At 37.6% G+C, this 22,903-nt stretch overlaps 1 protein-coding gene across 3 annotated transcripts in view; it reads right to left on the minus strand.

Moving 5' to 3' along the window:
- LOC102229779 (low-density lipoprotein receptor-related protein 8-like) overlaps positions 1-17,034 on the minus strand; it is a 98,796-nt gene extending 81,762 nt beyond the window's left edge. For all 3 annotated transcript variants that reach the window (XM_023335062.1, XM_023335063.1, XM_005808302.3), the window contains exons 1-2: positions 16,885-17,034; positions 16,120-16,236 (exon numbers count right to left, since the gene is read on the minus strand). In XM_023335062.1, coding sequence (XP_023190830.1) covers positions 16,120-16,236; positions 16,885-16,951 — 184 coding nt within the window. In that variant the 5' untranslated portion in view covers positions 16,952-17,034. The remainder of the gene's footprint in view (positions 1-16,119; positions 16,237-16,884) is intronic.
- Between the last annotated feature and the right edge of the window lie 5,869 nt (positions 17,035-22,903).

Here is a 22,903-nt window from a genome sequence, read left to right on the forward strand (position 1 = left end):
TTTCATCTCCCTCTGTTGATCCATATCGAATCAGATGACACCCTTTGCCATGCACAACAGGTATACACAAGCTAAGAAAACACTTCATTGTGTGCAAATTGAGTGTTTTGATGTTCGGCGTGTTTGCGGTTCTGTGAATTTCTTCAGCATATACTAGTAGCCGAGAGCCATGCATAATTTTTTTTTTTTTTTAAATCCTTTCTACAAGTCAGCAGAGTCGAGCTTCAAAGCTTTGATCGTATTGTGTTTCCCTGAAGCGCGCGAAGCGCGGGCACGTCTCAGACAAGCTCTACTTCCTGCAAATGTTTCCCACTACTGCTTAGTTTTTAGTTGTTTATTTTTTGTAGCACTTCCAAGAAGCTGTTCTCTGAAGGACAAATTTCTGGTTATTAAAAACGGTTCAAATTCATTTCTGAAAAAACAGAAGTGTATCCTATGCTACTTTTTTTATTAGGAGTTTATATTGCTGAGAATAATTATGAAACTGTTGGTCCAACCAAGATCTTATGTTTGTTTGTCTTGATTGGTTCGTCTTTGAATGAATGAATTCTTCACATCCATGTTGCCGAACAGTAAAATGATAGAGATGCTGTGAAGAGTTGCTGTCATTTCTTGCTTCTGTCATCGATTGAATGATGATTTGATTTTGAGTTTTGATTGAAATTTGCCAGATTTTGCAGCTCTGCAGTAGCATTACTGATGCTCATTATTCTAACTACTTGCAATTTTATTTCCAACACAGCCTGTGCAAAAGTGCTGCATCACAACATTAAACAGTTTCAAAATTATCCGTTATGTCATTTATTATCCTGAGACTGTTAAGCAAATGCACAAATGCAATGCTTATAAACCTGCTGCTCTGATGAAACTGTTTATTTAGATGTTGTTGTTTTTTTAATGCTGAAGGTGGGTGATGTGACTTTTAATGAGTATTGCGATACAGGATGGATGCTGTTTTTTCCACATGCTCCAACAGCAGATGTGATCCTCGACAAGTTCACTTCCAAAGCAAAGCAAACGTTTGTCCGCTGTTTGACAAGAAATAAAAACCCGTTGAGATTTGCAAGCATCTGCAAAAACATGTCATAGTTCTTGATCGAAGACGAACAGAAAACCCTCCAACAGATAATCCAAGCAAACAGATGCTGAATGGTGTCAATGGTGCCTAACGCCCAAAATTGGCTGCCAAATACACAAAAACCAGTTAACACTGTTGACTGTACGAGTACCAGAACAAATCATCCAACCAATGTTCAGGGATCAGTGGCTAGTAGAGAAACCTTTTAAATACATGACATTTTATTAGAGACAGCAATAAATACAGCACAATTTGACTGAAATCTGTTAAATGATCCACGTGTGTCAATTTGTGTTGTACAATGACTTGGTCAACTGAACCCCGACCAAAACTACAAGACAGCAGCACAAAGTTGAGCTGCTCTAAAATAGCTTCAAAAACAACTAAATCAACAAGCGACACTTGAAATATATTCCTCTGCGCTTATTGCACTCCAAACGGTCCTTCATGATATAAATGTTGACCACACTGGAAGTGAGGTGACAATACATATATTATTGTGCAGCCCTACTTTTTAAGCTAAAATTACATTAGACTGGGAAAGGGAACTTTGATTTTTTTAAAAATTGTATAAAAGCAATATGACTCGTATAGCAAATGTTTCAAACTCAATGTAGCACAGGTATCAGAATAAAAGCCGGCTGAGCAAATTACTTATGACCTAATTTTTTACCCTTTGACGAAGGCAGAGATATTAAAGTTGATTGTCTTTTTGTTAGTTTATCAGTCAAACCCTGGCATCCATTAGGTGTGAATGGTTCCGATGGAGATGAGCTGAAATCTCGGTCAGGCTGATTTGATGCAGCTGACCGAGACCTGCTGGGTTTCTTTAGATGGAAAACGTTTAGTAATAAACTGAACTTAAGCGCATTGTTTCATAATTAGGGTTGACTGGATTGTATGACTGGATTTATTTGACTTGTTTTGTAAGGTCAAAACATGTCAACATTGGGAACAGGCGCTGTATATATAAACTGAATTCAACTGAAACTGAATAATTCAACATTATCCCCAGTTTCTATGTTGAAACGCACATCATTTATAAATGTTTAACATTCCCAACACGCGTGTTGTTTATTTTGCCTTTTCAGATCCCTCTCATTAGATTCCCTCAGTAGTCCTAGTTTCCAGCTTGGCTCAGTTAATCAGCACACCTGTCACTCATCCAGCCGTACCTCTGCCAGGCACTGAGGCCGTTTCTCTGTTCCAGTATTTGATTGCCATTGTGGATAACACCTTTGAAATTGATGGACGGCTTTTTCCAACCAACAATTTTACTGAGAATGCATCAGATAACTCACCGGTGATTGTTTTTCTTAACTAAATAAATGTTTGTGATGAAAACAAATACGGATTATGGATCCTCTGATATGCTTCAAAGTATTGGGTCAAATTTCAACAATTTAGAAAAGGAATAGACAAAAACAAAGCAATTACAGAAGTTACCACAAATAAAGACAAATATCTAAAATGATAGCAACTAAAATCCAACACAATTAATCCACAGTTTTACAATTACAAGTTTCGTTCACAACAGTTAAGAAAAACCCTTACAAACATGGAGGAAGTGATAAAAAAGCTAGTTTTACTCAATTCTGTTTTTACTCTGAGAACATTTAATAGTATTTTCAACCTACTACCATAAACACTGGTATGATGTGACAAAAGATTTAAAATGGAAGCAGGTAAATCATCTAAACAGCAACTTGTGTGGTTGATTGTACTTTTCCCACATCATTAAGATGCTCCCAGCATCATCCTCAATCACTAAGATTTCCATCAGGTGTGGGAATGAAGGACAGTGGAAGTCCTTCAAGTTGGCCAAATATATAATATATAATATATGTGGTGAATATTTGCAGCATTAAATTGATACATAGAACAAGATTCATATGAATAAATGTATGCATTTTAATCTGCAGGTCAAACATCAAATCAAAAGCAGCCAGAAAGGTTTTGCTTGGTCTGGACTTTGTTTATGACTGGGTTGCCTTTTAGAGGAAGGCTTCATGCTATTAATCATTATTTTATTTTCCTTTTCAAAATAAATGAGAAATCAGTCAATTCCAGGATCATTTCTTGAAGCTGTAAGTTATGAGATCATCCCGACTGGAGAACAGATGCTTTACATCCTCCAGTCTCAGGGAAGAATCATCTTCCAGGCCAAAACTTTCTAATACACACATGGATGTTTAACATAGACAGAGCCTTCTACCATTTTTTTCTCTGTTCATTGTTGACAGCTTCTGCTACAAACCCTCTAACCCAACGTTTCCCAATTCCGGTCCTCAGGCCTCCCTGCTCTGCATGTTTTAGATGTGCCTCTATTCCAGAGCAGCTGATTCAAATGATTGCATGACCATCAAGTGCTGCAGAAACCTGTTGATCACCCATATATTCAATCCAGGTGTGTAGCAGAAGGGAAACACCATGCAGGGCAGGGGGGACTGAGGACCGGAATTGGGAAACGCTGCTCTAACCTACTCAGTCACAACCTTCTTGTCTCCAGGACCAAACTTTTCCAAGAAAGGCCGTGAGAGGCAACAGGTGGTTTGGCTCTTGAACGTGCTTCCAACTTGATTGTTTGAAAGAAAAATGTTAATTTCTTGCAAAAATATGGACAAAACAGTAACTAAGTCTCTTACAACTTAAATGACAATGGAAGTTGACTTAATTTGATGTTTCAATTTTAATGGGAGGGTCTAAAAGTTACCAAAGTAATCTAAACAATTCAAATATACATATTAATTACAGATTTTGGTTCTAAACTATATTCTAAATGCTCAAAACTAAAGACAGAACTTATGATACAAAATTCAACAACATACTCTTTGCCAGTCTTAACAGATATCATTCCCATCTGGTTTTCTGCCAGTGTTTGTTTGTTCCATTTTAAAGTTGAAATATACTGTGCATTGTCCTTTAATTTCATCATCCCCACAGTTATGCATCTAGTTTAGTTTGATGTCCAGGTGAATATTCTCCACCACCTATATTTCTTCACCTAAGACAAAAACTGCTTTTCACCTTTCCTATTCTTCAACTTGTCTGCTTCCTCATGTTTACAGAGATGTTAAAGGAGGTGCAAAAAATCATAGACAGTTCCATCAGGTCTACCGAAAACACATTTTGGATGGCTGTTGATAAAAACTAGAGTATCTTAAAGAATTCAATTTAAGCTGTTGTTATCTTAGCGTCAAAATGCACATGTGTTTAAGTGTGTTGATGAAAAATCCACACTTTGATGTCAAACACAGCCTGCTGTGAACTGTGGAGCTTCCCGGTAGCTTCTCTGTAGTGAGCAGAGACCTAATTGAATCTTTTAGTCATTTATATTGCATTGCAGTCAAAATGTGTCATATTTTTCTTCGCAAAACCTTACAGAGAGAACAAACAGTTTAATGCTTTTTTCATAAAGAACATATTTATTAGTTCCCACCTGCAGTCCTTAACTTTAAGGCTTTTTACAAAAACGATTGCTCAGTATTAAAGTTAAAGGCGCATTCTTGTTCGCCGTCAATACAGGTTAAGAAGGAGCTGGTGCTGTTGGTTTCATTTCATTCAAACCTAGCAGATGAAGTCTGATGAACCACTTCAGTCCAACACTGAAATGAGTTCTCGCAACATTAAAACGTTCCAATATTTTTTGTCAAACTACCAGGGTGCTGCAATCAGGTGGCTCTACCTCTGGTAAAGAATTATTATGGGCTCCATCTATAAAAGTGAAGGTTTTAAGAATGGCATCCTGCTGCAGATGTTTGATTTTCTTATTTTCAATTGGAATTGTTCTGTTGTGTTGACAAAGTCGACTAAAACACCCCTTGTAAGGTTGACCAACAGCATTCGCTAGAAGAAGTGTTGGAAAAGTGAACACCACTTTTAAATCAACTGAGTCACAACATTGTAGGAAGCTACTGGAGAAAAAGACACAGAGTTAAAGCTCTGTGAGAATCCTGGAACTGGTTCCTTAGCTGGTAGCAACAATTAGGAGAGAATCTGCTTCAGCATTTCCTACTGGGTTAAATTAAAGAGCTACATGTTTTGCTTTTTTGTTGTTTTTTTGTTTTGTTTTTTTTAATGAGTCTGCCTTTGATCTCCTCTCTCTCGAAAACTAAACACTGAACAAGAAATTTTACATTGAACAGAGATTTTTTTTTTTTAAGAAATTTTTGAACCCCTAAACCTGCTATGATTTCTTGACGTTTAAGCACAGTAGGTAGTGACATTTTAATGAAAAAGGATGTTAAAACAGTAACTTACTAAACAGAAAGGAGGAGCGAAAAAACAGGAACAGAAAAAGGGATCTGGGGACAAGGAGGAACATAATGAGGAAAGCGAGGAGAGGTGTTTAAATACTGGGAGAGAGAATGCTGGGACAATAGACTGGGACTGATTGACTGCAGGTGTGACAGGAGAGAGAGAGAAAATTAATCTACCTGTAACAAACAACTAGGCACAAGGAATATAATTAAACTGCAGTAACTAAGAAAGGATTGAACTAAAGTAAAACACAAAGCAGGCTGATCTAATCAAATAGAAACTAAGCAACACAGAACAATAATCCAACTGGAATCAAATAATCAAACCCGAAAATCACCCTGGACAAAGTCAAGCTGTGAAAACACACAAAGATTTTTTCAATGCTTTTTAAAAATTATTTTAGGACTGTCACAGAATGCAGCAAGCACAGAAATTACATAGACTGAACTATTTAGCATTAGCACTGATTACTGAGTCGTCATTATGTGATTTTTAGTTTTCCCAAAAACATTCATCATCTTGTCATGATCTTGTGAACCAATTCTCGAGCCTCTTGACGTTTCCTGAGCTGGATGCATCATTATGCTGAATGATGACTGATTAACAGCTTTCTGGGCAGCATAGATCAAGAGACAAAAACAACAGACCAAATGCATTTTAGGATGAGACTCTTATTGATGATAGTGATTATCTGCTCTTTTTTGCAGGGGAATAGCTGCAGGACAAGAAGATGATCAAAGTCTGGGTGCGCAGTGAAAAGTTCGACATGCCAAGCTGAGCAGATCTGCTTGTTAATAACTGGGTCGTCCCCAGTTCATTCCCAGTCAGGGTCAATAGTTTCCTAGTTATACTAATGGTGCAGACCTGTGGGCATATGGACTGATCTGATGGCACTGGCGGCACACACGCAAAGTTTCCATACCGTAATGGTGGCACTGTAATGAGTCACGCTGTAGCCGGACAAGTGGCGGTAAGTGAGCTAAGGTGACACTCGTTAAGTCATCCAGCTACAATGAATCATCCATAAAACAAAGACTGAGGTCTGTGTTTTATGATGAGCCATTGGTTCATCATTCCAGTCCACTAACATGGGTGCTGCTCCCTGTAACTCCAGCTTATCTCGAGACAAGGAATAATGCCATGTGTAGTTGTGGGATGAGTGTGTGCCCTCGACCAAAAAGCAAGACATCAAAATAAAGTGGGACACACACAGTCACTCTTGGCTGAAGCCAGCATCCCTGGAACTGTCAGCAATGATTCACAAGCTGGCCTGTTGAGTCACATCAGCTGGCACTTTCTTTTAAAATGAGTCACAAGTTCTTTAGGGCTACGACTTTTATAAGTGGTGTCAACAGCTTTTCATGTGGTTCTTTACTTTTTTTCCCTCTTTATTAAAGATTTCTGATGAAACAAACTGGCCTGTGGATCTAAATACAGAGTTCTCATTCCAAATAGTTAATCTTATATAAACAGCAAGCGTCTTAACCTGGGATCACATTAGCAGGGTTTCCCTCAGTGTATTATAAGCCTGGCAGGCCACCAGGCTTTACTTATACCTTATTGTATACACAAACAACAAGTATTGTTTGTTTATTGTAGTTTTTCTTTATACAACAGCAACAGAGATAGCAAAGTCTCTGCTGGTGAAACAGCTGGAAGCAAAATGGCAACAAAGTAGTAGAAACTGAGAATAAGAGTCTTTTTTTGTAATCACCAGAACTCCATAACCACTTCCTGTCCAATCTACACAACAACTTCAGCGAATAAAGTCACAGATAAAAGAACTAAAATATTCTGGACACTTTAATTAGGATGAAGCAACTGAAGAGCAAAAATATTCTTTTAAAGATTATTTCAATTGTGGGTTTTTTTTATGTTTGTCTTTATTATAGTTAGTGTTTAGGTATTGTTATCAATGTGTTCCGATAAACACATATTTTCAAATTTCCTGTCAACTTTAAACATTTTGTAACTCAAAAACACAGTGGCCCTTTGGATGATTGCCTTCTTGCCCCTAGCACTGGGCTTAGCAAGTTTCCTGGCAGAAAACTCTGCATCTGAATCACAAACTATACTGTGTGCTGGAAAATTTTTATCATGTAACATATTCAAATAAATATGCATCATTAAATCGACTGGTGTTGACTGGTAGCCAGAGGAAAATGAAAAAGCGGACATTAAAAACAAATCCACATTAAAAACAAAAATGGTACCAGGAAGAAGTTTTCTACAACTCATAGAGACATGTCTGCAGTTCCTTGAGGCTGCATAATGGTAAGAGAAAGCAAGACTTCAAAGAGATAACAGAAAACCTAAACAGACAACAGCAAAGTTTTAAAATGCTGGCTGCCTTTAATTCCTAAAATAAAGCAACATGTCTAATTGTTTCAGGAAATACACATAGCAACTGCTGTACAAGAAATATTTTCCATAACGCCAAAGAAGCCAGTTTGAAAGGTCAACACCAATATCATTTTGTCCGTTTTAAATTCAACCACTCGTGACACGATGCTCTGCTATTAATGTAAAAAAATTATGACTACAACAACAGGGCTGGGAACAGTTTTTATGAATCTTGTTATTTTATCTTCTTATATTAGATTTTGTCCTTACAGAAATTAGCCTCAAAATTATAACTAAACAGTTCAACACTCAAGCTTAAAAATCTTTTAAAACATTTTACCCAATCATCAGTCATCTGACACTTGGTATTAACAGCACTAAATGCTTTCAGAGGCCGGTCGAGGTGTTAAAATTGTAATCTCACAACTGTGACCTTTAAGGAAACCAAGACTGATCAGCCTAGACATTTTTTGTGATGCTTGAATATGATATTAAAAAAAATTTCTTTTAAATAGCAATTCAATTCTTTATAACATGGTTGAAGTCCGAACCTGGACATGAAAGCTCAGAAGAGATTATGCGGAATAGAAACAAGAGCAGCTCCAAACTGCTCTTTTGAAACTTCAACATTATGTCCGCTTTTCATCTAAACAGAAACAGCACTTTAAATGTTACATGAGGCTCTGCCGAGTCCGTCTTGGGAAAACTCTCTGCTTTTTATCCTTGGGAATGCAACTATTTTTCTCCCCCCTTTGTTGGTGCTAAGGAGTAAAACCTCAAGTGCAGAAGAGGATAATACATGGCAGATGTGGACGAGAAACTAAGGCTGAGTGATGCTTTTCGCCCGACACATTAATCCCTCTCAGTCCATGTAAGTTTGTGTGTCTCACACACACTAATCTTAGATAATAGCTCAATTGGAGCGGCAGACTTCTTAATGATCACTTAGAGCAAGCAGGCTTTGAGATGTACAAACACTGACCAGCGGTGTAGTACGGTCAGCCACTGGGGAAACAAACGGTCACACAGACACTCATGCAGATAAGATTATATTAATGCTGCAACATTTAAGAAAAGCAAGTGGACACAACATTAGTGCATTCTGGTGTACTAAGATATTTGCACTAGAAACTAAACCGAAATTACTCGGTCAGATTTTGTGTGTAGCAACTGCTTTCAGGAACAGCCGGAATAAACAAACTCTAAAAAAAATTTCCAAAGATACTTTTATATTTATGGAGCCTCAAATGTATCAATTCACCTTGTACTAGTGCTGCAAAGGTGGACGAATACACTAAGAATCTCTGCCATTCAGAAATAAAACTTCTCCACTGGATGTCTAGATGAATGTATGGTGTTTGAAAAATGAGCCTGCAGACTAAGTAGTTGTGTAAATCTATTTTAAAAAGCAAACAAGAAGAAAGGCACACAGTTTTGCGTTAACTCTGCATCCCAGAGGAAAGCACAGCAAAGACTTTGTGATGTGGAATGCCTTCCTTCAGGTAGAGATGCTCAATTTATCAAAGTGGATGATAAAGATCATTATCACATCCAAGCATGAAAAGAAAGACAGGCTATGCTTTGAAGGTAAGACTCAAAGGTAAGACAGGGAAAAAATGAAAAGTGGGCGATATTCTTCTATCATCGTCATGAGGAGGATTAAACTGTGTCTCTATGTCCTCGTTGGTACTAATCTGACTTCAGGAGTCCAAGGGGAGAAGTCTTTTGTTGCTTTCTCAGCTGTCAGGCTCAGAAGGTGAGCGAGGCCAGCTTTGCATCTGTAGAAAGTTTGGAAGACAGACACAAAGATCTTTGCATACTCTGCAAGAACAGAGAAATTTGTTCTCCTTTCCAGAGCTGCAAGAACAAAACAACGCCATTATGTTCTTCACTGCGAAAACAGAAACTCTTACCAAGTATCTCTGGTGTAGTTTCTAGTTTCTTATTACACTTGAAATTAGACAAAACTAACTTAGAAGTAACCTTTCAGCAAGATATGGAAGTTTGTTTTAAGTTAAAACTTCCTTAACATTGATTTTAAGAAGTTTCACTGGCAGATTATGTAATTTATAATAAGATATTATTGTAAATAATACGTTGTCTTATTCTGTTCTGAATTAAGTTTTTAATTTATTACTTGCTTATTAATAAATTTAGCTTTGTCATTTTATTTTTATGTTTTCTTTTATCGATGATGATGAGTCATAATTAAGAGTAGTGAATACAGATGTATGCTGTACTTTTTGGATTTTTTTACCCCCATTTTCTATCCCATGTAGATTTTTTCCTCCCTAGCTAAGCATTACATTGAGCTGCTCTGTCAGATAAAATCCAACAAAAATATGTTGTGGTTTGTTGCTACAATCTGAAATAATATGGGAGAGTTAAGGGGCTGGATTCAATAACTTCAAAAATATTAAAGTTGATCACAAACGTGGTTAATGATAGCGTCCAATTATACATGTGTGACTGTATGTGAGCATACAGGAGCGAGTGGTCAGCAGGGAATACAGATCAAATGATGGGGGATGGTGGGGTGGATGAAGAGATAAGATAGCACACTCGCGGTAATACTGTTGGGGTGAGGGGTCAACAGAAAAGCTAAAGGATAATAAAGAATTGTTGTCTATCTACTGAACAATAACAGAATAAAGAATATCAGTGTTTCAGAAGCTTAACATTTGTTCAGCTACCAGCAGCTACAGTCAGGTCAGAAATTAAATGACACTGGAGCGGAAAATAACCAGCTATGGCACAGGTTTCTTCCTGTCAGCATATTTAACAGCCACAGTCTGTTGAGCACGTTTAGTCATTGGATAGTGTACTTTGGTGTAGCGCTGTACAATGAAAGGCTGAGAATACAGTAGACAAAACAGTGATGCTATCCACTCTGCAATTCAAACAGTAATAGAAATATACAGAAATGATTAATATATGACAAACAAAAACAGTGGTTTGTTTTACTACACCAGTAATAATATGACAAATGGAAACAGATAAGGTGCACTTTAAGAAAAATGTATGTTAAAACATTTCTGTCAACTCTGACCTTGATTTTTACAATAATTTAAATATTAGTCATGGTAAGTTTACTCACATTTCTGTTAGTCCAAAACTGAAATGTTCAGTATTTTTACAGTACATCTCCTATTAAATTCGTAAATATTTCTGTCATTTAAAAACAGAAAATGTCCGTATTTTTTACAGTGTATCCCCTGGTACTTTTGCAAACATTTTCATTATTTAAAAGCAACACAAGTCTCAATTAACTACTACTACCTCACAGAATTGTTTTCAGAAAAAAAAGTTCAGATTTATTTTATGTGCCAAAAAGCTACTCCAACTCTTAAATCCAAACCATGTCCAGATAGCTGCTGTAAAGTCATCCGTTCAACACACCAGCTTCCGCGCCTTCTTCCCAAGACCAAGGCTTCTATGTCGTACAATATACGCAGAATTTTCTACGTATTCTTTAAGTAGAAAATACGTAAAAAACAACTTTTAAAAGTCTTTACAGAAAATTCCTTCACATTCTACGGTACATTCAACCACTTTTATGCACATTTTTGACCGCGTGTAAAAACCAGATTACAACATTACAATGACACCTGTTAGTGACTAGGAAATGATAAGTACATGTTGAGTTGTTGGACTTGAAGAGGTCAAACAAAGAATGTTAAATAGTAAAAAAAAAAAAACATAAGAAATGGACTGTGTTTCAATAATTAAATACACTTTACATAGTCACCTTCTGTTGATCTAACAGATAGATCTGAAAATTGGGATTTTCCAACTACATAATTAAATCTACATCAAGAGTCATTTTCCACTATACGTGTCGTCATTCAGAGCCAAGCACTCACAGGCTCACACACATCCCAGCCCACTGCTGACTGACAGTTCAGTCATTTATTCTCTGTGTGCATCATGAATAATGTGCTGGAGTCTCCAACATAGAGAGACAGAGACCTGGAACTGCTTGACCTGCCTGAGGGCAACAGTGGTTGCCTAGACCAGTTCACAATCCATCACAGACACAAACAGGACAAATAGCTGTTCATACACACCTGGGGGCAATTCAGAGTGGCCAGTTAACCTAACTGGATATTTCCGGACAATGCGGAGAAGCCAGAGTACCCAGAGAAAACCCACGCAAGCATGGAGACATTGCGCCAACGCTACAACTTCCTTTATAAATGGGTGCCAGCATATTGAGTGGGGCTGCAGCTAACGATTATTTTAGTTATTGATTAATCGATTGTTATAACTATTAATCGGATAAGAAAATTGACACATTGCAGATTTTTCATTTAAGCCTTTCTTTAGACAATATTAGAAATAAAGCAAAAAGATTCAAATAGACAAATAATGCAATTTATTAAGAAAATAAACATTTTATTGTCTAAAATGCAACAACATTGCAAATGTTTGATCATTTGTAGCAAAGGATGCATCTGCAGCTAAAAAAATACTTAGAACATCAACTTATGAAAAGCTCAGCCCTTTCTGCTTGACTTAGCATCAAAACGGATCAGAGTAGAGCAGATCAAAAAAGATCTGCTGATTATTTTTTTGATTAACTGATAATAATAATAATAATATTGCTATAATTGGATAGCAAAATGTGTTTAATAAAAGATTTTGTTGCTTTTTTTACAGAATTGAACCAGGTGAAGCTAAAACTGTCATATGAGGAGTTTTAAATAGATTACAGGTTTTATATCTTAAATAAAGAACCTATAATTGTTTCCACAGCTTTGGCGTAATTACTGCTTTGAGTATGTTTTTTCTGACTATGGCCTTTTTTCATGTGTACTCCAGTTAGCAATTAATCAATTACAAAGTTAGTTGACGATTACTTCACTAATTGATTCACCACAATTAATCTGATTAATTATTTCAGCCCTAATCTTAGGCCTAATTTCATTTTAAAAATCACAAATGAAAGCCTAAAGATGTGCACTCAAAGCTGCGGGACTCACTTTGTTGTGTACATCATCCCAGGACTGAAGGGCATGCTAGTTTTTGTTAGCTGTGATTATAGCCCCAAACCTTTTCCAAAAATGTAAACAAAAACATGTTGTATAGCCACAATAATTCTCCCTGAAACAGTTTGTGTTTCTAATTTAAATTAAGTATTGAAAAAAAAGGCATTTGCGAGAGGAATTAATTTCTTTTTACTGTTTTTTTTTTTTTTTGGAATCGAGTCATTTGAGTCAGTCAATGAATCATTAAAGCCCTAAATTAGATTGATTTGTTTCCTCTGCTTTAAAACTTTTTGGATCTCAATCCAATTATGCATGTGCTGCACAAACAAATCCATTCTGTGGAAGATCTACCTTGAAACTTTTGTCAGCATATAAAGGATTTGTTATTGACAGGTGCCAAAGCTCCAGACGGGAGACTCGGAGGTCAGGCATCAAGAGAAAGTCCGGCTCAACATCTGACAGCTGTTCTCTGGTTGCCTTTGTCTTTCAAATACAAACTCTAAGTTAAAGGTGAGGTTTACTCTCCCAAGCAGCTCACTGATTAGTCTCCTGCACTTGAAGCATCACGTCAATTGCAGTGTGAATTAAAACCTGCAACAGGAAAGAGTAAAAAGTCCTATCCTCTTTCTGTTGGTGATTAAACTCCTCAAGGACACCAATTCAGAGAAAAATTGTTCTTTCCTTTGACAAACCATCCTCTGAATGCACCTTCCCACACGGACGCTGCTACCCACACACGGAGAGGAAACGGACGCAGCGTGAAGGCCAGACTCCACTGCAACAGAGTGAGGCTAGATGGTAACAATTATCGGACATTGGCGTGACTTGTCGCAGCTTTCAAAGGCTTTCAGAAGCATCTTCACTCAAAACGTCAAATGTGTCAAAATCTCCTCCTGACGGCATCAGCATATAAAGGATTGAAACAATTTTTCAACGGTGTAAAGCATAAACGCAAAGATCAGCCCTTGGTTTAGTATTAGTGGGTGAGAAGGAGAGACAGATGAATGCTTTACAAGCAAAGAGGTTCAGTAACATCCTGATTTCACTTGCATGTCTGAGGACAGATACAGGAATCCAACAGCAACACCTGGAGCAGTAGTGTGATTGGATGCACCACATTACGACAGGTCTGAGTGAGTGGGAGGTTTTTTTGTTGTTTTTTAAAGGGAGAGGCAGAGATAACAAGAAAAAGAGAGCGTATAGTGCATATACGGTCACAGAAGAAGGGAGGGGGGGCATAAAGAAAAATTCCTCCCAAGCCACAATTAACCCAGACACAAAAGAAGGCAGCTGAGCTGCAAACACGCAGCTCTTTGGCACGGGTATCAACGCAAATATTCTTTCCAAATGTAGGCCACTGGCACACAGTCGAAACAGAGAAACATTCACGCACAACACAGCACAACACATGTGGGATGCAAGGAAAGCTCCGTGCATCGGACATGAAGCGGAAAGCAATCCGTCTCTCACCTGGACCGCTTTTTTTCTGTTTGAAGATGATTGGAGAACGGTTCCACTCAATCAACCCTGGTTCTGAGAAAAGGAATGAAATCAGCCGGCACGCTGAGCCTGGGGTGAACACGTGCTCTCACACCAAATCTATTTTCACTGACATCTCTCTCTGCAATTTATGTCAGCCTTTATGCCCCTCTGAAATATAATTGTATTAGAGATAAAAGATAAATAAATAAATAAATAAAGCGACTAGAAAGACCTTGATTTATCAAGAGTGATGCAACCAAAACAAAAATTTACAGCAGGTGAAAGGGAGTTAGTTCTGTTTAGCTGCTCAAAGCAATTGTTGCATCTGTAAATGTTCCAAGAAAGACAGAAAGATAAAAACCAGATGGAGACATTTTTAGACCGAGACAGTTGGAATAAATAAGCAGGTTTAGGTGACAATACAAGCTCACCTTTTATGTTTAGTACATTTATTTTAGCCAAACATAAGTTTGGGTGATTTGATAAACTCATCAACCCACAACCAAACCAAATAGCCCTTCACCACCTGTTTGGGAGTTTTTTCTAGAGCGTTGTTTTTTTCTTTTGGCCTATGAGGGACTCTCTTAATGACGGTAATAAATCCTCTTTATTGAAGCCAAAAGACGCAGAAAACAGAAAAATACGTTAAGTTACAGAAGACAAGTTCCTAATGTGTGTTTATGGCTGGTTCGTATATTTTCCTGTCATTTGTGACATCGATGGGAAACGTTTTTTATGCATTTTTCTTCCTCCTGTCCTTTTCATATTTTATTCTACTTCTGCCTTGTGAAAAGTATTTGTTATAGCTTGTAGAGTAATGAACACGTAACGCTCATGCAGGTTTGTCGTGTTCGAGTCCTTTGCTGGAACTGCACAAGCAGCAAACCACTTTGGTTACGCCGTTTACCTCTTTCATCCAATTTATAGACAAATTAATCCCCAAATAAGCGAGTTTGTACTTTTCTGGCAACTAATTCCTCACTTTCTGCACTTTTTTCCTCTAAATTGGCAAATCAGTCTGTTTACGTTTACATTGTTCTACCAGGCCTGTTGCAATAAGCAAAAACAAAAAAATCTATTAATTGCATAATAAATTGCAACAAGCTCAATCATTTTGATTTGCCTGATTCATCTTTTTATTTTCTCTCTTTCTACCAAAAACTGGATGACAAAAGTCTTCAGTCTGATGGTGTCAACTTGCCATATTTTGAAGAACAATTTTGTTTTCAGAGACTAAATAATTCATTTTATTTTTTGTTTCTGTTGTTTTTTTTATTTATTTTGGATATTTAAAATAACTTCCAGTTCTAGCGTAAAATGTCTGTTAGAATTTTAAGTGTCTTAGAGAATATGTTCTTTGATTATTATGTCATTACCATTAGGTTTCTTGAAAACGGTCTCAAAACAATATTATCATTTATCGCAATAACTACATCTCCTGCACTGCTTTATTGTTAATCATCATTTGTTGGACTGACAAATATCTGCTGTAAAAATGTTGCTTATCAAACAACCATACTCAAAAGTAAGCATTAAGCACAAAGGTATTCACACCCCTTAAACTTTTCTACTTTCTTTCCTTTTTTGCATTACAAACTCAAACCTCAGCATGTTTTATTTTAAGTTTAAGTAAAAGGTACGCCACACTTTTCAGATTTCCCTGTTAAAATATGTACCATCCTTTTGATTCCACTTGACACTTCCTCGCAACTTTGTGTAGGTCAACAATGTAAAATCTCCAGAAAATACATGGACGTTTATAGATTGTAAAGTAAGCGAATGTGAAAAAAACATAAAAGTGGAGTGAATACTTTAACTATTCATTATAGCTAATAACTAGAAATAAATGGAGGGTAAATGATGTATTACTTGCCCTGAATTGCCCCGACTCGTTATTCTGTATAAGGAGAACATTTCTCACATTAACACGCACAATGTGCTAATCCTCGCTGTAACTGGATCACTTACGGCAGTTTTCTTCGTCGCTGTTATCGGAGCAGTCGTCATCGTCGTCGCACCTCCAGATGGTCGGTATACACCTTTTGTTGTTGCACTGAAATTGTCCATCCTCACACTCATCAGTGGCTGGAAGAAGAAGAAAAAAAAACAAACAAACGAGAGAGGATATCAGGGTCCAGATGGATGATCACCGCAACAATATGTTTATGGATAAGTGTAGCCGGTAGTTCGGCTGTCATTTGCAAATGAATACCTAATTGATAGGCAGACTTCACTTGGGTCAACTGGAAGATGCGCTACAAGCGTCATTGTCTCCGTTTTCTACATTACTGCTCTGCTTTCTCGGGATATTTATGACTTCTAGGGCGGAGGGAGAAAGCAGAGAAGGCCCTCTGCTTCACACAGTTCTAAGCAGGTTCATTCAGTCTGGACTACTACACCGAGGCTGATACTACCTCTAATGCGGTGGGGTTATTGGGGATACTACAGCCGGGAAACACATGACTGGGACGCAGCTTGCCGCGTCCTGAACACATGAAAGCGGCAAAACAAGCCAACCCAGTCATAAAAGAGCCAACCCGTACCAAACGCGTATTAATAACGAGCATATTTTTCTGTTTTCCCCTTAAGCTATGACAGGCACGCGCGCCCTGAGTACCACGGACGCCCCCAATTAAGCCACACGCGCCACCGTTCACACTGAACATCACTCACGCGCACGAGGGGGGGGAAAGAAAACTACCACTATGTTTAAATACAACGCATTTTACTTACCTTTCAGGTAAGGCAGCCTGAGGATGAACAAATGGAAAAGAAACAATATCCATGTATCCGACCACATATCTGGAGGAGGTGTCCGAGCTCATTCACATCCACGAAACAAAGCCTGAAAGCCGCTCTTGTTGTGGCGCTGCCGCTGCCAGACCGTCCGCTGCGAAACACCCACTCACTCCTGCCTCCACCCCATTGGCTGGTCTGGTGGAGACGAAAGCGCGTGGGGCGGGGCGCCAGATTATTTTCCTCAAGATTTCAGAATTGCAGTATTTAAAAAATATATATATATTAACGTTTAAATTATACACTGAGTAGGCATAGCTTCACGATTCTTGACAGGTGAAGTGAATAGCATTGATTATCTTCATAGTGGGGTCTTTAATCGATATGTTAGAAGCCAGGAAAATAAGCAGGTGTAAGAATGTCAGTTTGGAGGATGTGTTTATCCAGGTTGTTTAATGAATTAATAAATCAACTCAGTAAATGTTAAGATTTATGACTAAAAGACGTTTCTGTGTCAGAGAAGATTTTAACCAGTTTGTGACAGCATGAATGCTAGTTAGCTAGCTGAACTTCCTTATCCAAGAAGTTTTTCTGAAAAAAAAAAGGTTCACATTGGTTGTGTTGTCAAGAAACAGTTTACCTGGCTCGTTGTTGGAATGCATTTTAAAAGTTTATTTATACCTTTTTTTGAATACATGTGGTTTCAGCCTAATAGCATTTTTGACATATGTTTGCATGAATCTCGTTTGTTGCTCAAACAATAACAATTGGTGAGGGCGGGGGACATCTTCCTGCTCATGAGACAAAATTCAACTGTGATAAACATCGCTGTTAGTTATGATTGTGTTTGAATAGATAAATCATATTTGGTCATTTAAACCAAACTAGTTCTGATCTCTGCTCTGTTTCCCTCCATTTATCTATTTTCATAGTCATTTCTGTCTGTCTGAGGTAGGACTGTACAGCATTTTGACTGCAATTGGTCAGTTTCTTGGATTCCCTGACTTTGCAGTTCAATTGTTCTGTAACTTTGATTCATATCGTTTCTTCTCAGTCTGCATTTTTAATACTTTAAGCCCTGTCTCCAACACTGCAGGACTGGAAATCTTTGGTCCCCAAGGTGTGAAATTCTTGTTACTGACAAGACAAGAGCTTGACTGAAGAGAGGAGCTTAGTTTTTAGGGTTACTGTATCTCTAAATTGTTAAAAAAAAAAAAAAAATACACTGCCGTAGTTTACAGATCACAAATCTGTCCAACAAATAGAATTATTCTCCCAAAATTGCAACTCAGATTTAAAATGTGCATTCTCACGTTTTCATTCTCTGATCATTTTCACATCCAAGAGAGTTCATGAGGAATTGAGTCACAAAAGGCAGCAATGGATTCATATATTTATAAAATATAAGTTAAGATTGATGCTTTGGATGCCGTTCATACAGCCGTCCCAGGAGAGAAGTCCAGTATCTGTTGCCACAGGAGGCTGAAGGATTTCTCAAACATGCGTAAAAGAATCAAGGCAACACTCCAGCTGTGTTTTTGATGAGGGAATAACATGATAACATGATGTAAAGCTAAAAAAAAGTTGATTTTACATAACATTGCCTCTCTAGGCCATGTTAATCAAAATTACAGTATATAAAAGTCTAAAATATTTCATCCTGTGTAATTAATCTGTAAAATATGAGTTTTCCTTTCTGAAAATTCTTACACTTTTTGAGGGTTTTATAAGTATACAGGTACATCTTTTAGATGTACTTGTGGTGCATGCTGAAATTCAAGTGCCTTTGGGAACCTCAAAGTTTACTTATTGCATTATTTTTTGTTCAATTTAGCTTTTTCCAGGTTTCAAAAATAGTAATAACTTTATATAACTTAATCTACCACACTGACAAAAAGCAAAGCCCCAATAAAACTATATGTGGCTAGACTTTTTTCTTTCCTAAGTGATCTATTTGTGGCTGACTTGTATTCGGAAGACAAATACAGGGAGTAAAAACCTAGAATATGATTGTTTTCCAGTTTGTTTCACAGATTCCAGAGTAAAATGAATCTAATCTGGTTCACAATCTCCCACCGTTGACATCAATTGTCAGCAAATATCTTTTTTTTTTTAACAAAACAAAACATCTCTCCAGTCGTTCGCTGATCTAAAGAGGTCAGCTTTATAATTTATTTCACGTCACGAATGAGAGAATTACCAGCTGTCTTGCACCCAGAGAGTGAGTGTAAACATATTTAGAGCATGACAGGCTGGTATTAGAGGTACAGTAGAGACACCGTTTAAGGACTCATTTATAGACCCAACCAGCAGCTCACTCTGCCGTCTCTCTCTGGAAACTCTTCTGCCCAATTATCAGCACTCGGCCTCAAGGGATAATGTGATAACGCTCATCTACATGCAAATTATGAGAAAGTTAAGGTGAATTGTTAGCTTTAGGGGTTCTCAATGAAAGCTGCTCCTGAGAAAAAAAGACCCCGTGTATCTCTTTTATTAACTAAACAAAAGACAAACTGTCTTCCTAAACCAACAGCTGTACATTTATCTCGTGGCGATAACAGAAGTTCACCTCCAGAGCTGCTTTTTTTAAAAAAAAATCAGTCTACATCCATCGCTGACAGACAATATAATCATTTCAAATCGTCATAAGCTGGAGGATAACTTAATCCAACCTATTGTGTGTGTGGTAAACACACCAGGAGATGCTTCAGGTGTGTGTCCTATCAGTGTTACGCCGATGATGGAAGAGAAAGATTTACTCAATCTGTCCCTGAAGTCTGTCTAATTTACTTAAGTCACTGCTTTACACCACTGCCTGGCAGATATATCCTCACTTAAATCATAGTAACGTGATGTGCTAATATTCGCCACAGGCAGTCATAACAATATTAAGTCTCCTGGATCCTTGGCTGTTCATATTAGGATGGTCGCTAAAAACATGAATACCATTTTTGATCAAACACCTAAATGAGGGAAACTGCGTGAGCCTGTTTTTACCTCTGATTTTGTCTTGTGTAATATTGTTTTTTACATAAGTACAATAAAAACATGCAGGTTTTACATTTGCTAAAATATAAAAATGTTGTCTTCAATAGCTTGGAAACCAAGTTTTTTATGCAACTTTTCACAAATATTTACAGAAGAAAGTATGTCCATCCTATCTTTTTTTTATTGCAAATATTTTAAATTTTTTTAGTTTTTTTAAACCAAAGTAATATAAATATCGTGTTTTTTCTTTAAAGAAAACAAGAATTTTAAAATTTTAAATTGTCTTAAAAACAACTAAACTAAACAAAAACTCAGGTAACATTTGTGGCTCTAAACAATTGGTTGACTGCTGTCTTGTCAGTAGCTTAAACAGTTAACCATGTGTTTGTTTTACTGGACTCTACGGTTGAAACCAGAAATTTACATACACTTAATAAAAAGACAAACACATTATTTTCTTACCGTCTAAAGTTAAATCAGACCAAACTTTTCTAGTTTTAGCTTAGTTAGAATGATCAAAATGATTTCTATTTGCTAAATTCCAGAAAATGTGGTGAGAACATTTTTTTAGTTTTTTTTATTTTCCTTGTAACTTTCATCAAATTCAAAAGTATTATATCAGGATTTTGTGACAGGCAACACAAAGTTGCAAATAACTGAAGAGAAAGAAAGAGATATAATTTTTTTATGCACAGAATTGTGAAAACTGGTGTGTGTGTGTGTGGTGTGTGTGTGTGTGTGTGTGTGTTTGCATTCAGCCTCCATCAGTCAGTACCTCAGTAGAACCACTTCGTGCTAAAATTGAAGCCAGAGGGGAGTTCATTATTCAAAGCAGTTTAGAGTTTTCTATCTAACAAAACCCAGCAGATTGCATCAAGTCATTGATTTGCAACATTCACACCTCATATCCTCCCATACAAATTACATTATGCTAAAAATAGAACATGGCCTGATAGTTTTCACTTCTTGAGTCTCGCTGAAGTGAACCAATAAGTTCTAGTTTTGACTGCAATTCGATAATTTATGAAACAAAGTACGGCACAAAAACAACAACAAACACACCCCCAGTAATCAGTTAATAGAAATGAATCAACTACACAATCTAGACTGGATTAAGAAAAGTGTTTCATGAGGATGAAATTATGCAAAACTGAATTAATTGCCACGCAGCATCAACATGCAGTGCCTGATGTTTTCACAGCTCTATCCATTATGGAGAATATCTCTCCTTTCTGTCCGTGTTTTCACCATCTTCCCTGATTAAGACGATCTCAAGCTGACTAAAAGTCCTGTCTATTTCTAGCGTTTGGTCACATTAGGAGCTCTCTTAAGGTCTGAGGTGTTTTGTGTATAAGCTTTAGCGTACCTTTGTGAAGTTGGGACCAGATTCGTTGGCTGTGTTTCTCGACCTTAAGCTAGAACTTTTCCAAACTCATACTCTATAAATCTGTTTGATTTTATGTTAAGAATTTATCCAGGTTCCATGTATTTACTAGATTTAATGTTGCACTGCTTGAAGACCTGTTGATCAAACCCTCTGGCGTGGAAAAACTAAGCAAGCACTAAATGCAACAAATAGCACTGCAATAGAAGGAGCTCCAAAATGACGGCAGAAAAATCATTCCTACCTTTTTTTTCTTTTGAATTATGTTTTTGTCGACAGGGAGCTTGTTACGACCCGGCTCGGCCAGGGAAAAGGGAAGTAACATTAAAGAAACCTAGGTGGTAAGGTTTAACAGTTTAGAGGTTTTATTGTTTGGGTTTAACAAAAATAAAGGGGGTAAAATTAACAATAGTCAAAATGTAGAGACTAACAAAAAGGGTACTAAACAAAACCCCAAAACAATCAGTTGTAAATCAAAGAACTTAACCAAACAAAAATAGACTTTCAGAACAGGGTACACAAAACCAGCTACAAATCTCTAACAGAGAATCAAAAATCCCACACAGGGACAAAGTGAGTGACACAAGCTATCCAAGCTAACAAAGGTTGTCAGAGCTAACAAAGGTTATCAGAGCTATCAAAACAAGTTTACAGCAGTCAAACCCCTAACAAAGTGGCAAGCTGTCTAAACAAAGAAACAGCCGCGCCTTCTCCCAGGATGTCCTTGGTTCTTAAAGGGAGGCCTCAACAGTGATTGGTGGAGCCGGCAATTGATGACCCAATCACGGTAGGCCTCAGGATGTGACACAGGACAAGCAGGGCAGCACCCACTTCCAGGTGGAGTCAATCTGATTAGCCACTGAAAAACAACAAACACAGAAAAAGGCCACTGGCCGTAACACCTCCCCCCCTTAAAATCCTAAACCAAAGTGTTTGGAAGGAACATTCCTAACCGAAGGTAACTATATAAGCTACACTCTAGATAAAGCATCTGCTAAGAAGTTGTCTGCACCTTTCTTATGTTTGATTTCAAGATGGTAATCCTGTACCAGTAAAACCCACCGCATAAGTCTCTGGTTGTGGTTGTACATGCGAGAAAGGAAAACAAGGGGGTTGTGGTCGGTGTACACTATGATTGGCACAGGACTAGACCCTAGGTAAACCTCAAAGTGTTGAAGTGCAAGTAGCAAGGCCAGAGTTTCTTTCTCAATGATGGAGTAATTGAGTTGGCAGGGTGTAAATTTACGGGAAAAATAACAGACGGGATGATCAGCTCCGTCCCCACCTTCCTGTAATAGTACAGCACCAGCTCCAACAGCACTAGCATCCACTTCAAGTTTGAAAACCTTTGACATGTCTGGAGAAGAGAGGACAGGTGCATATGACAACAGAGATTTTATACTTTTGAAAGCATGCTGACATTCAGGAGTCCAGACAAAGTCTACTTTTGGGCTCAGCAGAGTAGTGAGAGGGTGGACTACTGTCGAAAAATTTCGACAGAAGTTTCGGTAATAACTGGCCATGCCAAGGAAACGGCGAAGGGCTTTTCTGGTGCTAGGGACAGGAAACTCAACGATGGCTTTTATCTTGGCTTCTACAGGGCATACTTGTCCCTGGCCGACCTGTCTACCTAGGTAAGTGACA

Source organism: Xiphophorus maculatus, chromosome 6 (assembly GCF_002775205.1).
Source record: "Xiphophorus maculatus strain JP 163 A chromosome 6, X_maculatus-5.0-male, whole genome shotgun sequence".
In the NCBI taxonomy this organism is placed as follows: Eukaryota; Metazoa; Chordata; class Actinopteri; order Cyprinodontiformes; family Poeciliidae; genus Xiphophorus; species Xiphophorus maculatus.